Source organism: Balaenoptera ricei, chromosome 16, assembly GCF_028023285.1.
Source record: "Balaenoptera ricei isolate mBalRic1 chromosome 16, mBalRic1.hap2, whole genome shotgun sequence".
In the NCBI taxonomy this organism is placed as follows: domain Eukaryota; kingdom Metazoa; phylum Chordata; class Mammalia; order Artiodactyla; family Balaenopteridae; genus Balaenoptera; species Balaenoptera ricei.
Genome location: NC_082654.1, coordinates 15,535,498 through 15,552,861, shown reverse-complemented (window position 1 = coordinate 15,552,861; position 17,364 = coordinate 15,535,498). Strand labels below are relative to the sequence as shown.

General features: G+C 35.3%; 1 protein-coding gene across 7 annotated transcripts in view; it reads left to right on the top strand.

Moving 5' to 3' along the window:
• ATRNL1 (attractin like 1) overlaps nt 1-17,364 on the top strand; it is a 721,245-nt gene that overhangs the window by 18,208 nt on the left and 685,673 nt on the right. For all 7 annotated transcript variants that reach the window (XR_009497890.1, XR_009497891.1, XM_059899416.1 and 4 more), the window contains exons 2-4: nt 7,950-8,033; nt 9,170-9,283; nt 16,389-16,517. Coding sequence is in view for 5 of the 7 variants with exons in the window: in XM_059899416.1 (XP_059755399.1) it covers nt 7,950-8,033; nt 9,170-9,283; nt 16,389-16,517 (327 nt within the window). In the remaining 2 variants the exon portion in view is untranslated. The remainder of the gene's footprint in view (nt 1-7,949; nt 8,034-9,169; nt 9,284-16,388; nt 16,518-17,364) is intronic.

Below are 17,364 nucleotides of genomic sequence, written 5' to 3'. Positions count from 1 at the left end.
AGACAGGGATTGGCAAAACTTCTTCTGTAAAGGGCCAGATAGTAGATATTTTAGGCTTTGTACACCAGATGGTCTCTGTTGCCACTACTCAACTCTGTTCTTGTAGCATGTTAACAATCTTAGATATATGTAAACAAATGGGTGTAGCTGTGTTCCAATAAAACTTCATTTACACAAACTGGCAATAGGCCAGTAGTTTATGGAGCCCTGATCTAGATTAACCATGTCAATATGGTTCTCAATCCAAGAACATGATTGCTACAAATTAAAAATAAGTTAACTACTTGAAACTTAGAATGCATTGTAGAAACGGCATTAGAAATAGAAGAAGCCTGTTTTACCTTTTACGTAGCTGAATTATATGCTGCCTAATTCTTGAAAATCTCTACCCAGCTGGAATGTACAGGTGATGTTAAGAGTAAGAAGTGAAGAAATAGATTGGAAACTAGGTGTTTGTGGTCAGAGTGTAATCTTGGAGCATAAGACTTCTGAATTTTAGAAGAACAGTTCCAGGTGGTGAAGATGTCCAAAGTGTGTAATGGGAGTTCTTTGCTCAAATGGCATGGAGGTGAACATTCTTCAAGCTGAAGAAGAGATCAGGAAACTACAAAGGGGGAATTGCTCCTTCCTTATTGTGGAAGTGGTAGGAATTTTCCCCCCTTACTCCTATCTCTTGATGGTGAGAAAGGATTTTCCATCCTTTTATATTGGTTGGTGTCAGCCCCTCCATGTTTCTAGTAGAGTGAAAGTGGCAAAGAGGAAACCTCTTTGCAGTAAGTAGAGGCAAAGGTAGGCTCTTGGTAGGGGCTTTTGCTAGGAATGGGTGATGAAGGTACAGAAGGATTTCAGGGGCTGTGGTGAGTAGAGTTTTCTTTTAAGTCTGTGTAATTGTGCCTCTGAAGGTGAAGAGGATGGGACAGAGTGGGTGGTTTTCATGTACTCCTGTTGTGTAGCCTAGGTGGGGAAACATAACAGTTCTTTCACATCACCTCTTATAGGTGGGAGATAAGGGTTATAGTTGTAGCTCCTAGAGTATATGTTTCTTTAGAGGAGGGGAGATATATTTTAAACTAAGGGTAAGGAATTTCCCAACATAGCACAGGACTGGGTCAGTTCGAGTAGGTGGGGTGGTAGACAAATAGAGGGGTTTTGGGGAAAGAAATCCCCAGTAGTGTTAGATTTCCTCATACGCAGTTTGGGAGGTATATTCCTAACTAGGAAGATAGATTATATTGTAGGTGATAGTTGCAAAGCTGCCTGTTCTTAAATTTCCGGCTTTATTTTCTTATTAAAAGAGCTATATATTTCTTGACTATGTATTAAGGTACTTTTTGAATGTGTTATACTTCTCTTCTTCCATTAGAGAAGAAATTGAAATAGAAGTGGTTGTGTAAGGTCATGGAACAAATTAGGATTTTCTTTAAAATTAAGTCTCTGAGGCTCTAGACTGTTATCATACAGGCTTAATTTATGTCTGATAATTTGTATCATTTGAGTCAGCCCTGATTTGGGGTTTTTATAATTTAAATTATAACAATATTTTGACTTTAAGGGTTTGTTACAACTGTCAGTTAGAAACTAGGGAGAAGGATTGTTTAGTGGACCCTATTGATGAGGGTTGTGATCATAACATTTCTAAATCTTAATTGATATTTTCTATTTGTTGAGACATCATTTTCCTGGTTTCCTGTAACTATTGTCCATGATTTCCTTTAGAATTTTTGAGTATATTTAAAACAGTTGATTTAAAGTGTTTGTCCAACAAGCGCAATTTCTGTGTTTCCTGCAAGATGGTATCTGTTAATTTCTCCTGTGAATGGGCTATACTTTCTTGTTTCTTTGTATGCTTTGTAATTTTTTTGTTGGAGACTGGGCATTTGATTATTATAATGTGATAACTCTAGAAATCGAGTTCTTCCCCCTCTTCAGGGTTTGTTTTTCTTACATGTGGTTGTAGTTGTATATTTGTTTAATGACTTTTCTAAACTGTTTTTTGTAATGACTGTATTCTTTGTTTTGTGTGGTTTCTAAAGTCTCTGTTCCTTTAGTTTATGGTAAGCTAGTGTTTTGACATAGATTTCCTCAAATGCCTGGAGTCAAGAAAAGATAAAAAATTCTCCCAGTCTGTGCAGATTGACTGTGTTGGGACACTGCTTCAGTGCTTAGCCACATTGTTTATGACTCTGCCTTACCCTTCACTTCCATCTTGCTCTGAGTCTGAAAATTAGCCAGAGGTGGAAGTGTAGAGTCTTCTCAGGTCTTTTCTGGGCTTGTAGTCTAAGAAAAGTCTCCCTGGGCATGCATGTGGCTTCTCAAATTCCCATATCAAAATAATTGATTTTCAACTTTTTAATATATACATTTAGAGCTATAAATTTCTCTCTAAAACAATGGTTGAGCTTCATCTCATAAATTTTGATATGGTGTGGTTTTAGTGTTAACAATTAAAAATATTTTCTAATTGTCCTTGAGACTTATTAGTCTATTGCTTAATTGTCACACTTTTGGGGATTTTAAGTTTATTTATTTTTGAATGGTCACTGTATATGGGGCTGCCACTAATTACATGGCTTTTAAATACATGGTTCCTGTAGCCAATTGTCATTGATTGATTACATTGATTTAATTCAATTCTGGTGTTACTGCTTGTTGTGGCTTAAGAACAAGTACAGGCAGACCTCAGAGATATTGCTGTTTCAGTTCCAGACCAACACAATAAAGCCAATATTGCAATAAAGCATCACATGAATTTTTTGGTTTTCCCGTTAATATAGTTGCACATAAGAGTTATGTTTACATTATATTGTAGTCTCTTAAGTGTGCAATAGCATTATGTCTAAAAAAACAATGTACGTACCTTAATTAAAAAATACTTTATTGCTAAAAAATGCTAACTATCATCTGAGCCTTCAGCAAGTCTCAATCTTTTTGCTGGTGGAGGGTTTGAACTACTGTGAGAATTACCAAAATGTGACAAAGAGATACAAATTGAGCAAATGCTATTAGAAAAATGGCACTGATAGACTTGCTCCATGAAGGGTTGCCACAAACCTTCAATTTGTAAAAAATTCAATATCTGTGAAGCACAATAAAGTGGAGTACAAGAAAACAAGATACGCCTGTAGTCATTTAAAGAGGGTGAGAATTTATTTTTCTCACTGTCAGCCCTGGTTTCTAAAAGACTTTTGCACGCCCAAACGGTTAAATAAATCTAGAGGTTCAAGGTTCTCAAGTACATCTACCAGGTGGCACCCTCCTAGGTATCTGGGCACTATCTTTAGCACTGAAGTCTTGCCAGGGCTGTGAACTAAACTTTTTCTGTAATTCTGCTCCTCTCATAATCTGGTCCTGGGCTGGTTTTCCAGTTTGGTCAACCCTCTGGCCTCAGAAATAGAGTCTCTTTAAATGTTACAGAGTCCCCTGGTATTTACACTGTATCTAAAATTGGTGGTTGGTGAATTGAGTCTTACAGGATCTTGGGGCAAGCTGCTTATGGGTCGGTGTCTTAGTACAGGCACTCTGCTGCAGTTTTCTGCCTTTAGCATATCAATGGCTTTTAACATCAGTCAACTAATTCCACAGTCCTTGTAACTACCCTTGCTATTCTATTTCTCAAATATTAGAGATATCACATAAGTCTATTGCATTAGTCAGTGCATCACCTTCCTCTGGTATCCTCTCTCAATTCAGCAAAAGTGAAAGTCTTTGTCATTGTGAGCTATAGCATGCCACAAGTTATTGCCACTCTCTCTACCACCCCCAGTGTGACTCTTGTTGCCATCTGGCCAGTGAGTGATCCAGCCCCAGAGCCCATCTTGAAGTTCTGCTTCCTGGTACTGTTAGTTTGGTCACACTCCCCTCCACTACCTTGAAGCAGATCCTGAGATAAGAATTGAGCACATGTAGTATATTTGGGAGATTCAGGGACACTGACAGAAGTGAAAGAAGAGAAGGAGCCAATAAGGGAGGTATGTTATCAAGTCAGGTACCACACTGGGTGACTGGAGCCAAATCCCACAAGGAAGTGCACTTCATTATTATTGCAGCAAAGAGATAAGCAAGTTTGGAGTTTTTCCAAATCATTCATTGGCTAAGGGCTGCCCTGGGAGGATGTTGATTCACAGGCACTTTCAGCCCACCACATGCATAGGAAGAGTGGGTTCTAGTAGATAGAGAGAGCCCTTCAACATTGATGCAGGTGCTGGCCCGAGAAAGTCAGGCTGGAGTGTATGGAAATGGTCAGAGGGTCTGAGAGGATATGGTGTAATGCTGACACTGTTGGCAACTGTCTGTTTTCAGCTATGCAAGATAATATGAGATTACTTTCTAAAGTTGTACTGATTTATCCTATGAGAATTATCTCCACATCCTTGCCAATATTTGGTATTATTAATCTCTTTAATTTTAGCCATTCTGTTGGGTGCATAGTGGTACGCTATTGTGATTTTATTTTGCATATCCTTTATTGTTATTGGTTGGTTTGGGTCCAATCAGGAAAGAGGATCACACAGTAATTTTAATAGGAAAAGTTTAATGTAAAGGATTATTGACTGTAACACAGATTGGAACCGAGAAATTGGCTAGTAAGAAGTAAAGAGAACTCTGCAAAATACAGAAGTAGTAGATACAAGGAGCAGCCACTACTACTGTTATGGCTGAGACAGAACTCTTAAGTGAGAGTCCCTGTGACCTGGCCTGAGATCCAGACCTTGTTGGGAGAGCAGGCTGTGGCTTACTGAATGGCAGAAAAGTCACTGTAAAGCTGTACCTGCGGAACTTGCTTAACATCTGCCCTTTGGAACTTGCCATGGTTACTTATGGGATGCTGGGGAAAGCTGTTCACAGAGTGGTGTCTCACTGGAGGCCTCTGCTGCAGAACTGCCTGAGGGGAAGTGCTGGGGGAAACTGTTGGTGGCTGGGTGCTGGTGGCCATCAGGTACGTAGGAGCCTAGTACCTAGTGCTGCAGGAGCTTGTTGAGTGAGTACATTGGAACCAGGAAGCAAATCTGTTTCCTCCTGCAGTCTCTCCAGCGTGCTCTATTGACAAAGCCTGCAGGCTTAGCATCCTGCCATCTGGAAAAAAAAAATATTTAAAGGGCCCAGATCCATTTTCATAAAGTAGGCAAAAAGTCTGAATTTTGAGGTGGGAGGCAATGGATAACTGCCAGTCTGCCCTTTAATTATTCAGCTTCTTCTGTATGCATCCTTCTAAACACACGTGAACTCCCCAGCAACCAACAAAGCTGTATTTCTACCTAAGAAGATACACTTTTTCCAAGTGAAGTTCTCATCCTTTGTCCAAAAGGAGGAAACACACGGTTTCGAGAGTCATTGTATCTATCACTGGTTATGTTAATTGCTCTTCATATTCAGTCATAGTCACACTAAATATTCCATTATCTAAAATCTAAATTGTAAAGTTACAGCTTGTAAATAAAATAAAAATGTGAAGGAGAGAGGATATGTGTGTGTGTGTGTGTGTGTGTGTGTGTGTGTGTGTATCAAATAGAAACTTTGTAAAGTTGTTAGGATACTTACCTATTTAATTTGTTAAAAGACCATAACTGATGTGTATGATTCTGTTCTTCCACTCCCCATACCGTATTTCCCCTGCCCTCAACTAGAATCTTGGCTCCTTGGAGTTTTACTTGGTGGAGTGACCCACACCCAATGGGTTGAACCCTCAATCATCCTGCTGTAGTTTGGATATTTTTTATGGACCTGTCTTCTAGATCTCTCATCCTCTTTTAGCTGTGTTTAATGTGTTGTTAAACCCGTCCATCGAATTCTTAATTTTGATTAATGTAGTTTTCAGTATTAAAATTTCCATTATATTTTTCAAATATACTGTTACTTTTTACAGTTTTCAGTTAACTGCCGAAATTTTAAATCGTGTCTTTTGTCTTTTTGAACTTAGTACGTCATATTTGTTTTATAGGGCACATCTGATAATCTCCACAATTGGAATATCTTCAGGTCTCTTCCTGAAGATATTCTGTTGGTTCTTGTTTTATTGTCTTCTATCCTTATGTGTCTTATTATCTTTGATCATAGTAGATATCTTATTTGAAAAATTATTGGTAGAAATAATTTGAGGACTAGGATAATGTTACCTTTCTTCAGAGAATATTTTTGTATCTTCCGTTAGGAGCCTTGGCATAATAGTTCTAGTATCACCTTAAGCCAATGGTAGGTCTTGGGGTTTTCTGTCATCTTGATGACTTGTAGCTGGGCTGCAGTCCACGTAATGGCTGATTTCTGGTACACCTTTACCCTTATAGAAAATCTTTGTGTCCCAGTTCAGAGTGCCGTGTTGTTTATTTGAGCCCCTACCTTTTGTAGGTTATTGCCTCCAGCTTTTGTCCCCCTTCTTCCTTGAGGCTGTCGAAAGTACTCTCAGCCTTTTGGCAGTCTCTAATAAATAGATAAAATTCTCCATAACAGAAGTAGCTCTGGATGCCTGGTTCCTCTTTAAAGAATTTGCAACTTCTGGATCTTGGCTTAGTAGGTCTTACCATTTTGTTACTTATAAGATTTAAAAATTGTTCTTTAGCTTTTTAAGTTATCTTCAGTGGAGGTTTGTCTGAATTAGCTCATCTGGAGCTATTAATGGAAGTGAAAAATCAGGGCAAGCTATTTAACTTGTTATTTAAAATGTGCTTCAGTTTTCTCATCTGTAATATGGGGTTAATAATTATCTTGTGGGGCTTTTGAGATTTTTAAGTGAGGTAACACATTATGAGCTTACAGTAATACCTAATACTATAAAATGCTCAATTTATTATTATATTACTTTGAGAACATTGGAATGTTTAAAAACTTTTCCAAGCATGAATTAGCCCTTTTTTAAACCCAAACTAATTTGCAGGGATTACGAAAGACTTTCAAATAACATTTACATTAATTGACCTTTCTGTTAACCCTGATTTAGGCAAGTGAAACTCTTTTCCTTTAATGTTTTTGAGACTCAGCGCTACAAGGAAAATTTAATTTTGTCTAAAACTAGATAATTACCCTGATATCTGTGTATACATGTATGTATGTATGTATGTATGTATAAATATATGTGTGTGTATGTATATGGGGATATATAAAGACTGATAAGCCATTGTGTGTGTGTGTGTGTGTGTGTGTGTGTGTATGTGCATGTGCACGCGTGCGTGTATGTGTGTGTGTGTATGTCTACATAAATACATAAAGGCTAAATGGGAAGATATCTTAGTTATTTAAAATATTGTCTTTTGTTGATAAAATATAATTGGGCTGGAGCTAAGGAGAACAAAATGAAGTAGCATTGGGTTGTTTAAATATTTTAAAATTCTGAAAATTTGAAGCTTTTCTAAATTTCTTTTTTGTGTTTAAAATAGAGGATAATTACAAAACCCTTGATTTACCCTATTTTTAAAATTGACTGAGTTCTTGGACTAGATATAAAGTTGACGAAGGAAAATGATTCTAAAAACAGGTAGCTGATCTCAATAAAGTCTGGTGACAGCTACTTTAGTCTTGCTGCATGAAAAGCAAACATAGCTAACAATGTAACCTCTAAAAGTGCTAGATACATATACTATTTCTCTATTCCATAGATCTGCATCTTTCAAAGTGCATTTGATCTTCTTTCTTTTGCATCCATCTAATTTTTGTGCAGAGGAAGTTTAACTTAATCTATTTTGCATCAGCATTGAACCTATCTGTATAATGTTCAGTCTTTCAATGTGTTTTTCCACTTTGTAAAATGAAACAATCATAATACATAAAAATTTAAAGAAATTCAAAATAAGTTTCCTTTGAGATTTAGAGAGATGATATATGGCAATCTGAAAATTTTCTTAAGTTGTAAATAAATTCTCCTGTTTGGAAGTTTGGTTTAGTGTCTTTTTAAATTTTTTATGCTACTGTGTGTCTTAAAGTTACTTTAAGGTAATCATTTTCATGATTTTGTTTTCTAGGTTAACAGAACCTTCCGGATATTTAACAGATGGTCCAATTAACTATAAGTATAAAACCAAATGTACATGGCTAATTGAAGGCTAGTAAGTATACAATTTGCATTAAATTAATTTATTCTGAAATGATAAAGAAGGTGATTATATCAGTGTTAAAGCATTAAAATATAACAACTTCATAGTTATATAGTTTATTCTGTTGTTTATTATTGGAAAACATTATTCATGATGTTGGGATTGATGAATTTTAGATATAATGTTTAATGTTTAATGTAAATTACAATACCCTTTTACTTGTGATAATAGTTTGATTTTTACATATATTTATTTTTAAGTTATGTTACTATGGCATTAAGTCAAGTATGCATTTTTGGCTTCTTTTAAATCGCTTGTTATGGAATTTGAAGACTGCATAGAAAGTGTAAAAATATTCCATGCTGAATTATGCCATTGGTTCATACTATTCAGCATTTTAGTTCTAAGGGTGTTAAAAAAAGAACATTTTGTAAAAGAGAGAGTTAATTGTCCTTTTAGAGGCATTTTTCAGTAATTAGGGCTTGAGACTGAATTTATCTATTTAAACATATTATGAATGGATCATAAATGATATGAGTTGTTTTTGAACTATTTTATGATTTTACAGAGTGTATTTGGAAAACTGGGTTTTTATTTTTGTTACTTTAAAGGTTTTTTAAAACTTCAAGGTTATTAATTCCCTGTGTACCTGTGGTCTCATATATTTGTTAACAAATAGCAGTATATTGTATTGAGACCTTTTGATTAAAATTTGAAGACCTTATTAGTACCTCTAGTTAAGAGTTCATAGAAATAAGAACAGTCTTGAGTGTTGAATTTAAAAATCAGCTTTATTCAAGTACAATTCGCATACAATGAAATACACCCATATTAAGTGTACAGTTCAATAAGGTTTCAGTAATGTATACAATTTATGTACCTCCACCTTAGTCAAGACATAGAACATTTCCTCTTGACTAAATTTTTAGAAAAGGATGATACATACATATGGCTGGTTAATAGATTTTGGAGTTGTATATCATTTTTACAAATTAGATATGACTGGTTATCAATCTTTTATACTGATGACTTATGGATTTATAGCTAAATTATCTGTAAATAGGTTTTTAATAAAATACTCTAAGATTTCTTTAGACCGTGCTTTACATATTACATATTAATTTTAAAATATTTTAATTTTTTTTCAGTCCAAATGCAGTGTTAAGATTAAGATTCAATCATTTTGCTACAGAATGTAGCTGGGATCATATGTATGTTTATGATGGAGATTCAATATATGCACCTTTAATAGCTGTACTTAGGTGAGTAGTTACGTTTAATTGATGAATTTATAGTCAGTTGTAGAAAAGTAACTGTATAATTTACTAATTTTAAATATATACTCATCTTTACTGCAAAAGTACATTTAGCATAGGCGTTGATGGCTAAACTTCAAAGATGGTATAAGACTATGATGATACTGTGACTGTCAACTTAGGGGTATATATAATAATGTAAACATTGATATAACAGAGATAAGTAGTTACTGTTTCAGAAATGTAGATTTATTAATAAATACCCCTTATTCTTGCTGTACATAGTTCATTCTTTTAAAGTGAATTGAATCTGTTTTCAGAACTATCTGCATTTGGATAGATTAATGTGAGTTCTAGCTGACAAAGGAATTAATAGATATATATTTTATAGTTATCTTTTTATTTTAGAGAAATTATAAAATTTTAAATTCTGTAAAAAAAGGTTAAGTTATGCTTTATGTGGTGGTTTAATAAAGAAGGTGTTTCTATCAGTTCTCACAGTTTGGGAATTTTGGTTGTTTCCAAATATTTTATTGTTAGTAGTCAGGTAGTAAGATTTAATTTAAAAATTTTAAAATCACAGCATTTTCAGTATCAATTTAAAACTGTTTATTATATATGTACAAATTATGATGAAATGTTTTATAAACAGGAGAGAATATATTAGATAGAAAAATTTTTGAGCATATAGTGTAGATTTAGTGTCCAATTTAACTAACATGATTGTTGACCAGAGTTATTCATTACATTATTCCTTACTTTTGTTACTTATACAGTATCTCTTATATGTCCTGTCATTGTTAAAAATTTAAATATGGGTAAAAGCTTATTGTTCCCTTCAACATTTTTTATTTTATTTTTATTTTTACTATTTATGTTGTAAATATTCTGTTTTAACAGGAATGTAAACTATTATTTTTTTGGACAAATACGTAAGGACTGTGTTTCCGAATGACTGTTTCAAAATGACTCCTTGAGAGCTTAGATGCTTATTCTGTGATACTGCTATTGCTCAAGATACTTGTAGAACTTAATTTTTGAGTTGTTTGAAAATTATAGAAAGGGTATTCTGGAGTAACCCTTCATCTAACACCAATAGATAGAAAATGGAGCAGAGCCTTGTGAATAATTACATTGTAAGATAATTTATTGCAACAATTAGATAAGATACTAGGTTCAAACATTTATTTTTAGCAATTTAGATGTAACTGTTATCATTCCTCTATTTTTATGACATTATTGACTGACCATCATTTAGATGTGTGCCTTTTCATTTGTTTTTCTAGTAGTTGTGATGACTGCATTAATTAACAGTGATTCATTAACACTCTTACCAGCCATTTCTTGATACTAAAGGAAGCTTTTGTAAAATAATTAGCAGGATGGGATTTAGTATATGACTGTGAAGGTGGAACCAGTGACTTTTCATCAGCAAGTATTCCTGTTAACTATCCTGAGAGAAATGGAAAACTCATGTTTATTGAATATCCACTTGAATCTAAATACTGTACTAGGCAGTTTAAGTGTCATCAGTCCTTGTTAGGATATTGTGGAAGAAGTACTATTATCCCCCATTTATTGTTGAGAAAATTGAGACTCAGAGAAATAAAGTTTTACTTCTAATAGATGGTAGAGCCAGGATTTGGACTTGACAATCTCCGGACTTAAAAGCCTATACTGTTTGTACTTCATTTTACTAAGAATTCAGAATCTAAATGTTTGAATTATTCCAGCTGTATAAGAATTTATTATTCAACAAACATTTGATAACCTCCTCAATTCAAGAGACTGTCATAAGCCTGGAGGATGCAGTAAGGAGTAAGATACAGGCCATTGCAGACACCAGCTACCTGAAGTTGCACCCAACTTTATAGGTTTAGTGCACAGTCCTTCACAAAACTGCCCTCACTTCAGATAACAGCTGCAAGTTCAGGGGTCTCCAGGCCACCTGCACTTCTGACCAGCTGGCTACAAATTTAGAGGTGCCTGTGACCCCCTCAGGTTCAATAATTTGCTAGAATAACTCACAGAACTCAGGAAAGCACTATACTTGTGATTATAGTTTTATTATAAAGGATAAAAATCAGGACCAGTCAAATGAAGAGACACATAGGGTGAGATCTGGGAGCATCTCAAAGCTGTGTCCTCAGGACATATGTTGCCTCCCCAACATATCAGTGTGTATTGCCACTTAGGATGCTCTCCTGATTTACAGGTGTACAGAGTTTTTTGGGGGTTTCCTTTTGTAGGCATTGTTGATCTAATCATTGGCCATAAGGCTGAATGCAATCTTTAGCCCCATTCTGACTCTGGAAGTCAGATTGATTTCTTGTGGCTTAAAACCCCAGCCAATCACATGCTTGGTTTTTCTGGTGTGGCCAGCTCCCATCCTGAGTCACCTCATTAGCATAAACTCTGAGCCCACCATGAATAACAGAGACATTCCTATCACTTGGGAAATTCCAAGAATTTGGAGGCTACATCACCACACAGTAGTTGGGCACTGGTGGTGGTATGTAAACAGATTTTTTACACAGCACAATAAGTGTTATAATCAGGTTATGAAAAGAGTGCTATATGATTTCAGAAGTAATGAATTCATCATGGTGAGTTTCATCATGAGTAGAAGAATGATAGACAAAGTGTGGGGGTCAGATAGGACATTCTAGGTAGAGAAAAACATACGTACAAAGGCATGTACACACTAAAGAACATTATATTTTGCGACAGTAGTAAGTAGTTACGAGTAACTTGATCATAGGAAATGTGAAGGGATAGGTAGGTGCCAGATTACCCAATAAATGGTAATCAGTAACATCTACTGAATACTTACTATGTGAGGGGCAGTGTGCAAGAGTTCTTTATATATATCAAGTCATTTAATCCTCACAATAACCTTTTAGGTAGGTATTATTATTGCCATTTTGTAAATGGAGAATTAAGGCACAGAGAGATTCTGTGAGTGGCCCAAAGTTGCTTAACTGGTTGGTGATAGAGTCAGAATATGAGCCTGATTTTATAATGCTGTAATCACTGTAGTGTTGCTTTCTTGTTACCACACTAAAGAAATTGGACTTTATTCTGTAGGAAAGACTTTTTAGAATATGGAGAATGGATTGGAATGGAAACCTGTTATTTTTTATTGTGTGCTAGACAATCATGTGCTGGACACCATGTTTGTAAAGTCATAGGTAGTGATAATTTGAGGCCTAGAAAGTTATTATATTCCCAAAGAGTGCCTGGGGACACTAGAAATCCACAATCAACTGAATTCTAATTCAGGTGTTGAGGTAATTCACACCAAACTGAAGTTCAGTCCCCTGAGGGGCCTGTCTTCTACTAGTTCACTTTTACACCTAGTCTTTGGGGTCTCAGGTCAAAGTGAGGGCCCTGTGTTCCACTTTTTGGTTTCCTAGCTATGTAAAACAGCCCAGTTTCTTAGCCCTTCAGACCTCACCTCCAACTTTGAAATCAGTGAATGCCCATAAGGAGAAATGGCTCTAATTCGTGGGCTTATTACCCTTATCTTAGTTCTCCCAGTACCTTCAGGCTGATTTTTTTTAACTGTCATTTTTTCTAGTTGACTTCAGTGGGAGGGTTGGTTGGTCCAAACTGGTATGTTATGTGAGAAGTGTGAGTCCTCTTTCATTTACTGCTTTCACAACAGTTACAAACAAACAACCAAGCAAACAAATCTGCTCTTTTCATCTGTTTCAGAGGGATTAATCATATCTGTTATAAACATCTGGGAATATTATTTTTAGTAATGTACTCATTTGATATAATCTCACTGCAATGAAAAATATATATGTGTAACTAAAACTGGTCTTACAGAATTTTAATTGTGTTGACAGACTCCTTTTAAAATCTTTTGTTCTTTCATAAACATAAGCTAGTCGATGTAATAAGTATTACAACATCAAGCATTGATTACTTTTTAATTTGTTTGCTTTTCAAAATGTGTTTACAAAATAAATTATTTGACTATAATATTTCATTTTGTTCTGTCAAATATGATTTGAATTAGGGAATTCAGTTCCTGGTGGTGCCTAAACATAAGTTTAACAGTGTCTAAAGGCATTGACTATTTTGAGTAATGTAATTTGTTGTTAGCAGCTTCTTTTCTTTCTCAGATTTTGTGCTTTCATAGATTTAGAGAGGATAGTATGTATAAATAAATGAAGATACATAGTTTTCCCCCATGAACAAGTAGGGTTAAAAAGGGAGAAGTACCAGTTATTAATTTAGAACTCCTGCTTTTATACATTTATATTTCTCCCCACAAACTTCATTTTCTTTTGTGTGTGTATGAGTAATATTGTCTTTTGGAATAATTATATATTAATGTAATTTGCATAAGTATGCAAAATTCTAAAGAAATATAAAAAGTGTGTATTTTCAGATGAACTAAAATACTTAGATTAGTGTATTGGAAATGTACAACTTTAATTAGAGTAGCATTGTAGTCACTTAGCTGATGTGGAATGTTCTATCTGGCTTCATGAGAATTTGCAACTAGTGGGGAAAAGTAAGGCTATAAGGTCACTTGTTAGAGTACCAAGGTGGTTTTATTTTATTTTATTTATTTAATTGAAGTATAGTTGATTGACAATATTATAGTAGTTTCAGGTGTACAACATAGTGATTTGATATTTTTATATAGATTATACTCCATTTAAAGTTATTATGAAATATTGGCTATATTCTCTGTGCTGTAATTACATCCTTGTATCTTACTTATTTATACTTAGTACTTTGTACCTCTTGATCCTCTTCCCCTATCTTGTTCCCTCCACCACCCCCTCCCCACTGGTAGCCACTAGTTTGTTCCCTGTATCTGTGACTCTGTTTCTGTTTTGTTATATTCATTTGTTTGTTTTATTTTTTAGATTCCACATATAAGTGAAAACATATAGTATATGTCTTTCTCTGTCTGACTTAATTCACTAAGCGTAATACCCCCCAGGTCCATCCATGTTGCTGCACATGGCAAAATTTCTTTCTTCCTTTCTTTCTTTCTTTCTTTCTTTCTTTCTTTCTTTCTTTCTTTCTTTCTTTCTTTCTTTCTTTCTTTCTTTCTGACTGTGTTGAGTCTTCGTTTCTGTGCGAGGGCTTTCTCTAGTTGCGGCAAGTGGGGACCACTCTTCATCGCGGTGCGCGGGCCTCTCACCATCGCGGCCTCTCTTGTTGCGGAGCACAGGCTCCAGACGCGCAGGCTCAGTAATTGCGGCTCACGGGCCCAGTTGCTCCGTGGCATGTGGGATCTTCCCAGACCGGGGCTCGAACCCGTGTCCCCTGCATTGGCAGGCAGATTCTCAACCACTGCGCCACCAGGGAAGCCCACGATGAGTTCTTTTATACCTTTGCAGGAGAATGGGGAGTCGTGTCTCAGCAGCCTGAGGTTGCTTTTTGGCCAAGATGTGTCAGATTCTTCTAAAATTTCATTCTTTTTATGGCTGAGTAATATTCCATTTGTGTGTGTGTGTGTGTGTGTGTATACCATATCTTCTTTATCCATTCATTTCTTGGTGGACACTTAGGTTGCTTCCATATCTTGGCTTTGTAATAATGCTGCTAAGAACATTGGGGTGCATATATCTTTTTGAATTGGTATTTTCATTTTCTTTGGATATATACCCAGGAATAGAATTGCTAGATCACATGATAGTTCTGTTTTTAATATTTTGAGAAACCTCTGTACTGTTTTCCATAGTGGCTGCACCAATTTATATTCCCATCAAGAATGCACGAGGGTTCCCTTTTCTTCACATCCTCCCCAACATTCATTATGTTGTCTTTTTGATGACAGCCATTCTGACAGGTGGGGGGTGATGTCTCATTGTGGTTTTGATTTGCATTTCCCTGATAATTAGTGATGTTGAGCATCTTTTCACATGCCTGTTGGCCATCTGTATGTCTTCTTTGGAAAAATGTCTATTCATGTCTTCTGCCCATTTTTTAAACAAGGTTTTTTTTTTTGTTGTTGTTGTTTTTGATGTTGAGTTGTATGAGCTCTGTATATATTTTGGACATTAACCCCTTATCAGACATATCATTTGCAAATATCTCCTCCCATACAGCAAGGTTGTCTTTTCATTTTGTTGATGGTTTCCTTTGCTGTGCCAAAGCTTTTAAGTTTGATTAGGTCCCATTTGTTTAGTTTTGCTTTTGTCTCCCTTGCTTGAGGAGACAAGATCCAAAAAATGATGCTACAACTTATGTCAAAGAGTGTTCTGCCTATGTTTTCTTCCAGGAGTTGTATGGTTTCTGGTCTTACATGTAGGTCTTTAATCCATTTTGAGTTTATTTTTGTATATGGTGTGAAGGCATGTTCTGATCTCATTGTTTTACATGGAGCTGTCCAGTTTTCTCAGCACCATTTGTTGAAGAGTCTAGCTGTTCTCCATTGTATATTCTTGCCTCCTTTGTCATAGATTAATTGACCATAAGTGCATGGGTTTATTTCTCAGTTCTCTATTCTGTTCCATTGATCTATGTGTCTGTTTTTGTGCTAGTACTCTTACTGTTTTGATTACTGTAGCTTTGTAGTATAGTCTGAAGTCAGGGAGGGTGATACCTCCAGCTTTGTTCTTTTTTCTCAAGATTACTTTGGCTATTCAGGGTCTTTTGTGGTTCCATACAAATTTTAGGATTATTTGTTCTAGTTCTGTGAAAAATGTCATGGGTATTTTGATAAGGGTTGCATTGAATCTGTAGATTGCTTTGGGTAGTATGGACATTTTAACTGTATTAATTCTTCTCCAAGGTGGCTTTAAATGAAGGTTTACATATGACTTAAGTTAATGATCACCCTATAGTATTATGACAGGATGGATGGCAGGCCAAAAGGAAGAAATGGGACATTGCAGTCCAAATAGTGAGAAGAGAAAAAGGAATATGGTGGCATGAGAGTAGATGTTAGTCTGTTGGCAACAGTAGCAGAGCTAATTGGTGAGAAATGGCTAGGAACTCATTTTAGATTTATTCTTCTAGTTGCCCATTCTAATGTAGATACTTAGTGATTCTGACAAGAATATTTTGAGTAAATTTTGTGTGATTAACTGTCATATGTACATTAATATACAGAGTGTTCAATTTTGCTCTCTTACAGTGGTTTGATAGTCCCTGAAATAAGGGGAAATGAAACTGTACCTGAAGTTGTTACAACGTCTGGCTATGCACTGTTACATTTTTTTAGTGATGCGGCATATAATCTAACTGGCTTCAACATTTTTTACTCGTAAGTATTTTTTCAAAAAAATTCATATTGTAACGATTCTTATAATTTGACATAAAAGAGTTTATTGTTTGTTTTTATAAATGTCTTATATACCAGGAGCAGGCTAGTGTGTTAAATTCCAAAGTATATAGCATCTCTTCCTAAGTGACGTAAAATTTTAATAATATATCCCAAAATACTTTCCAAGCTTGTATAGGATAGTTTCTAAGTCTCAGGACACTATAGTAACAAGTTAAGTTTGGTTAAAAATTAATTACAAGATTAAAAATTTTTGGAAAACGATTAAGTAAATATATTATACAAACTTAGTGTAACTTTACTGGTAATAACAGATGTGTAGGATTGCAGGGAGCCCTCATCTGCCCTACTGTGCTCCGAGGTATTTTATACCTAATTTGGAGAGTGAATGAGAGCTGAGTTTTCATAGTCCTTCTGTATTCCAAAGACTGTTGGATGCTTTATATATATTATATTCTTTAATTCTCTTCTCATCAGTTCTGTCAAATGGGTATTTTTCCCATTTTACACATGAGGAAATTGAGGCTTAGGAGATAAGGTAAGTGGCTATATACCACTGTCTTCTCTAAAATTAGAAAATAGTATTTATTGAGCTTCTATTGTATAGACTCTATATACATTTTTATATCTGAAAGTCCAAGGGTGAAGTGAATTAGCCAGAGATGCTTTCAGTTGCTTTCATTAAGAATGGCCACAGAGGAACTTGATACATTGTTTGTTTGTTTTCTTCAGGAACGTAGAGAATGATAACCAGAGAATTTTTCGCGAGGAATAAAATATTCTAAATATCCTTGAATCAGCAATTTATTATAGGATTTATTTATATCAA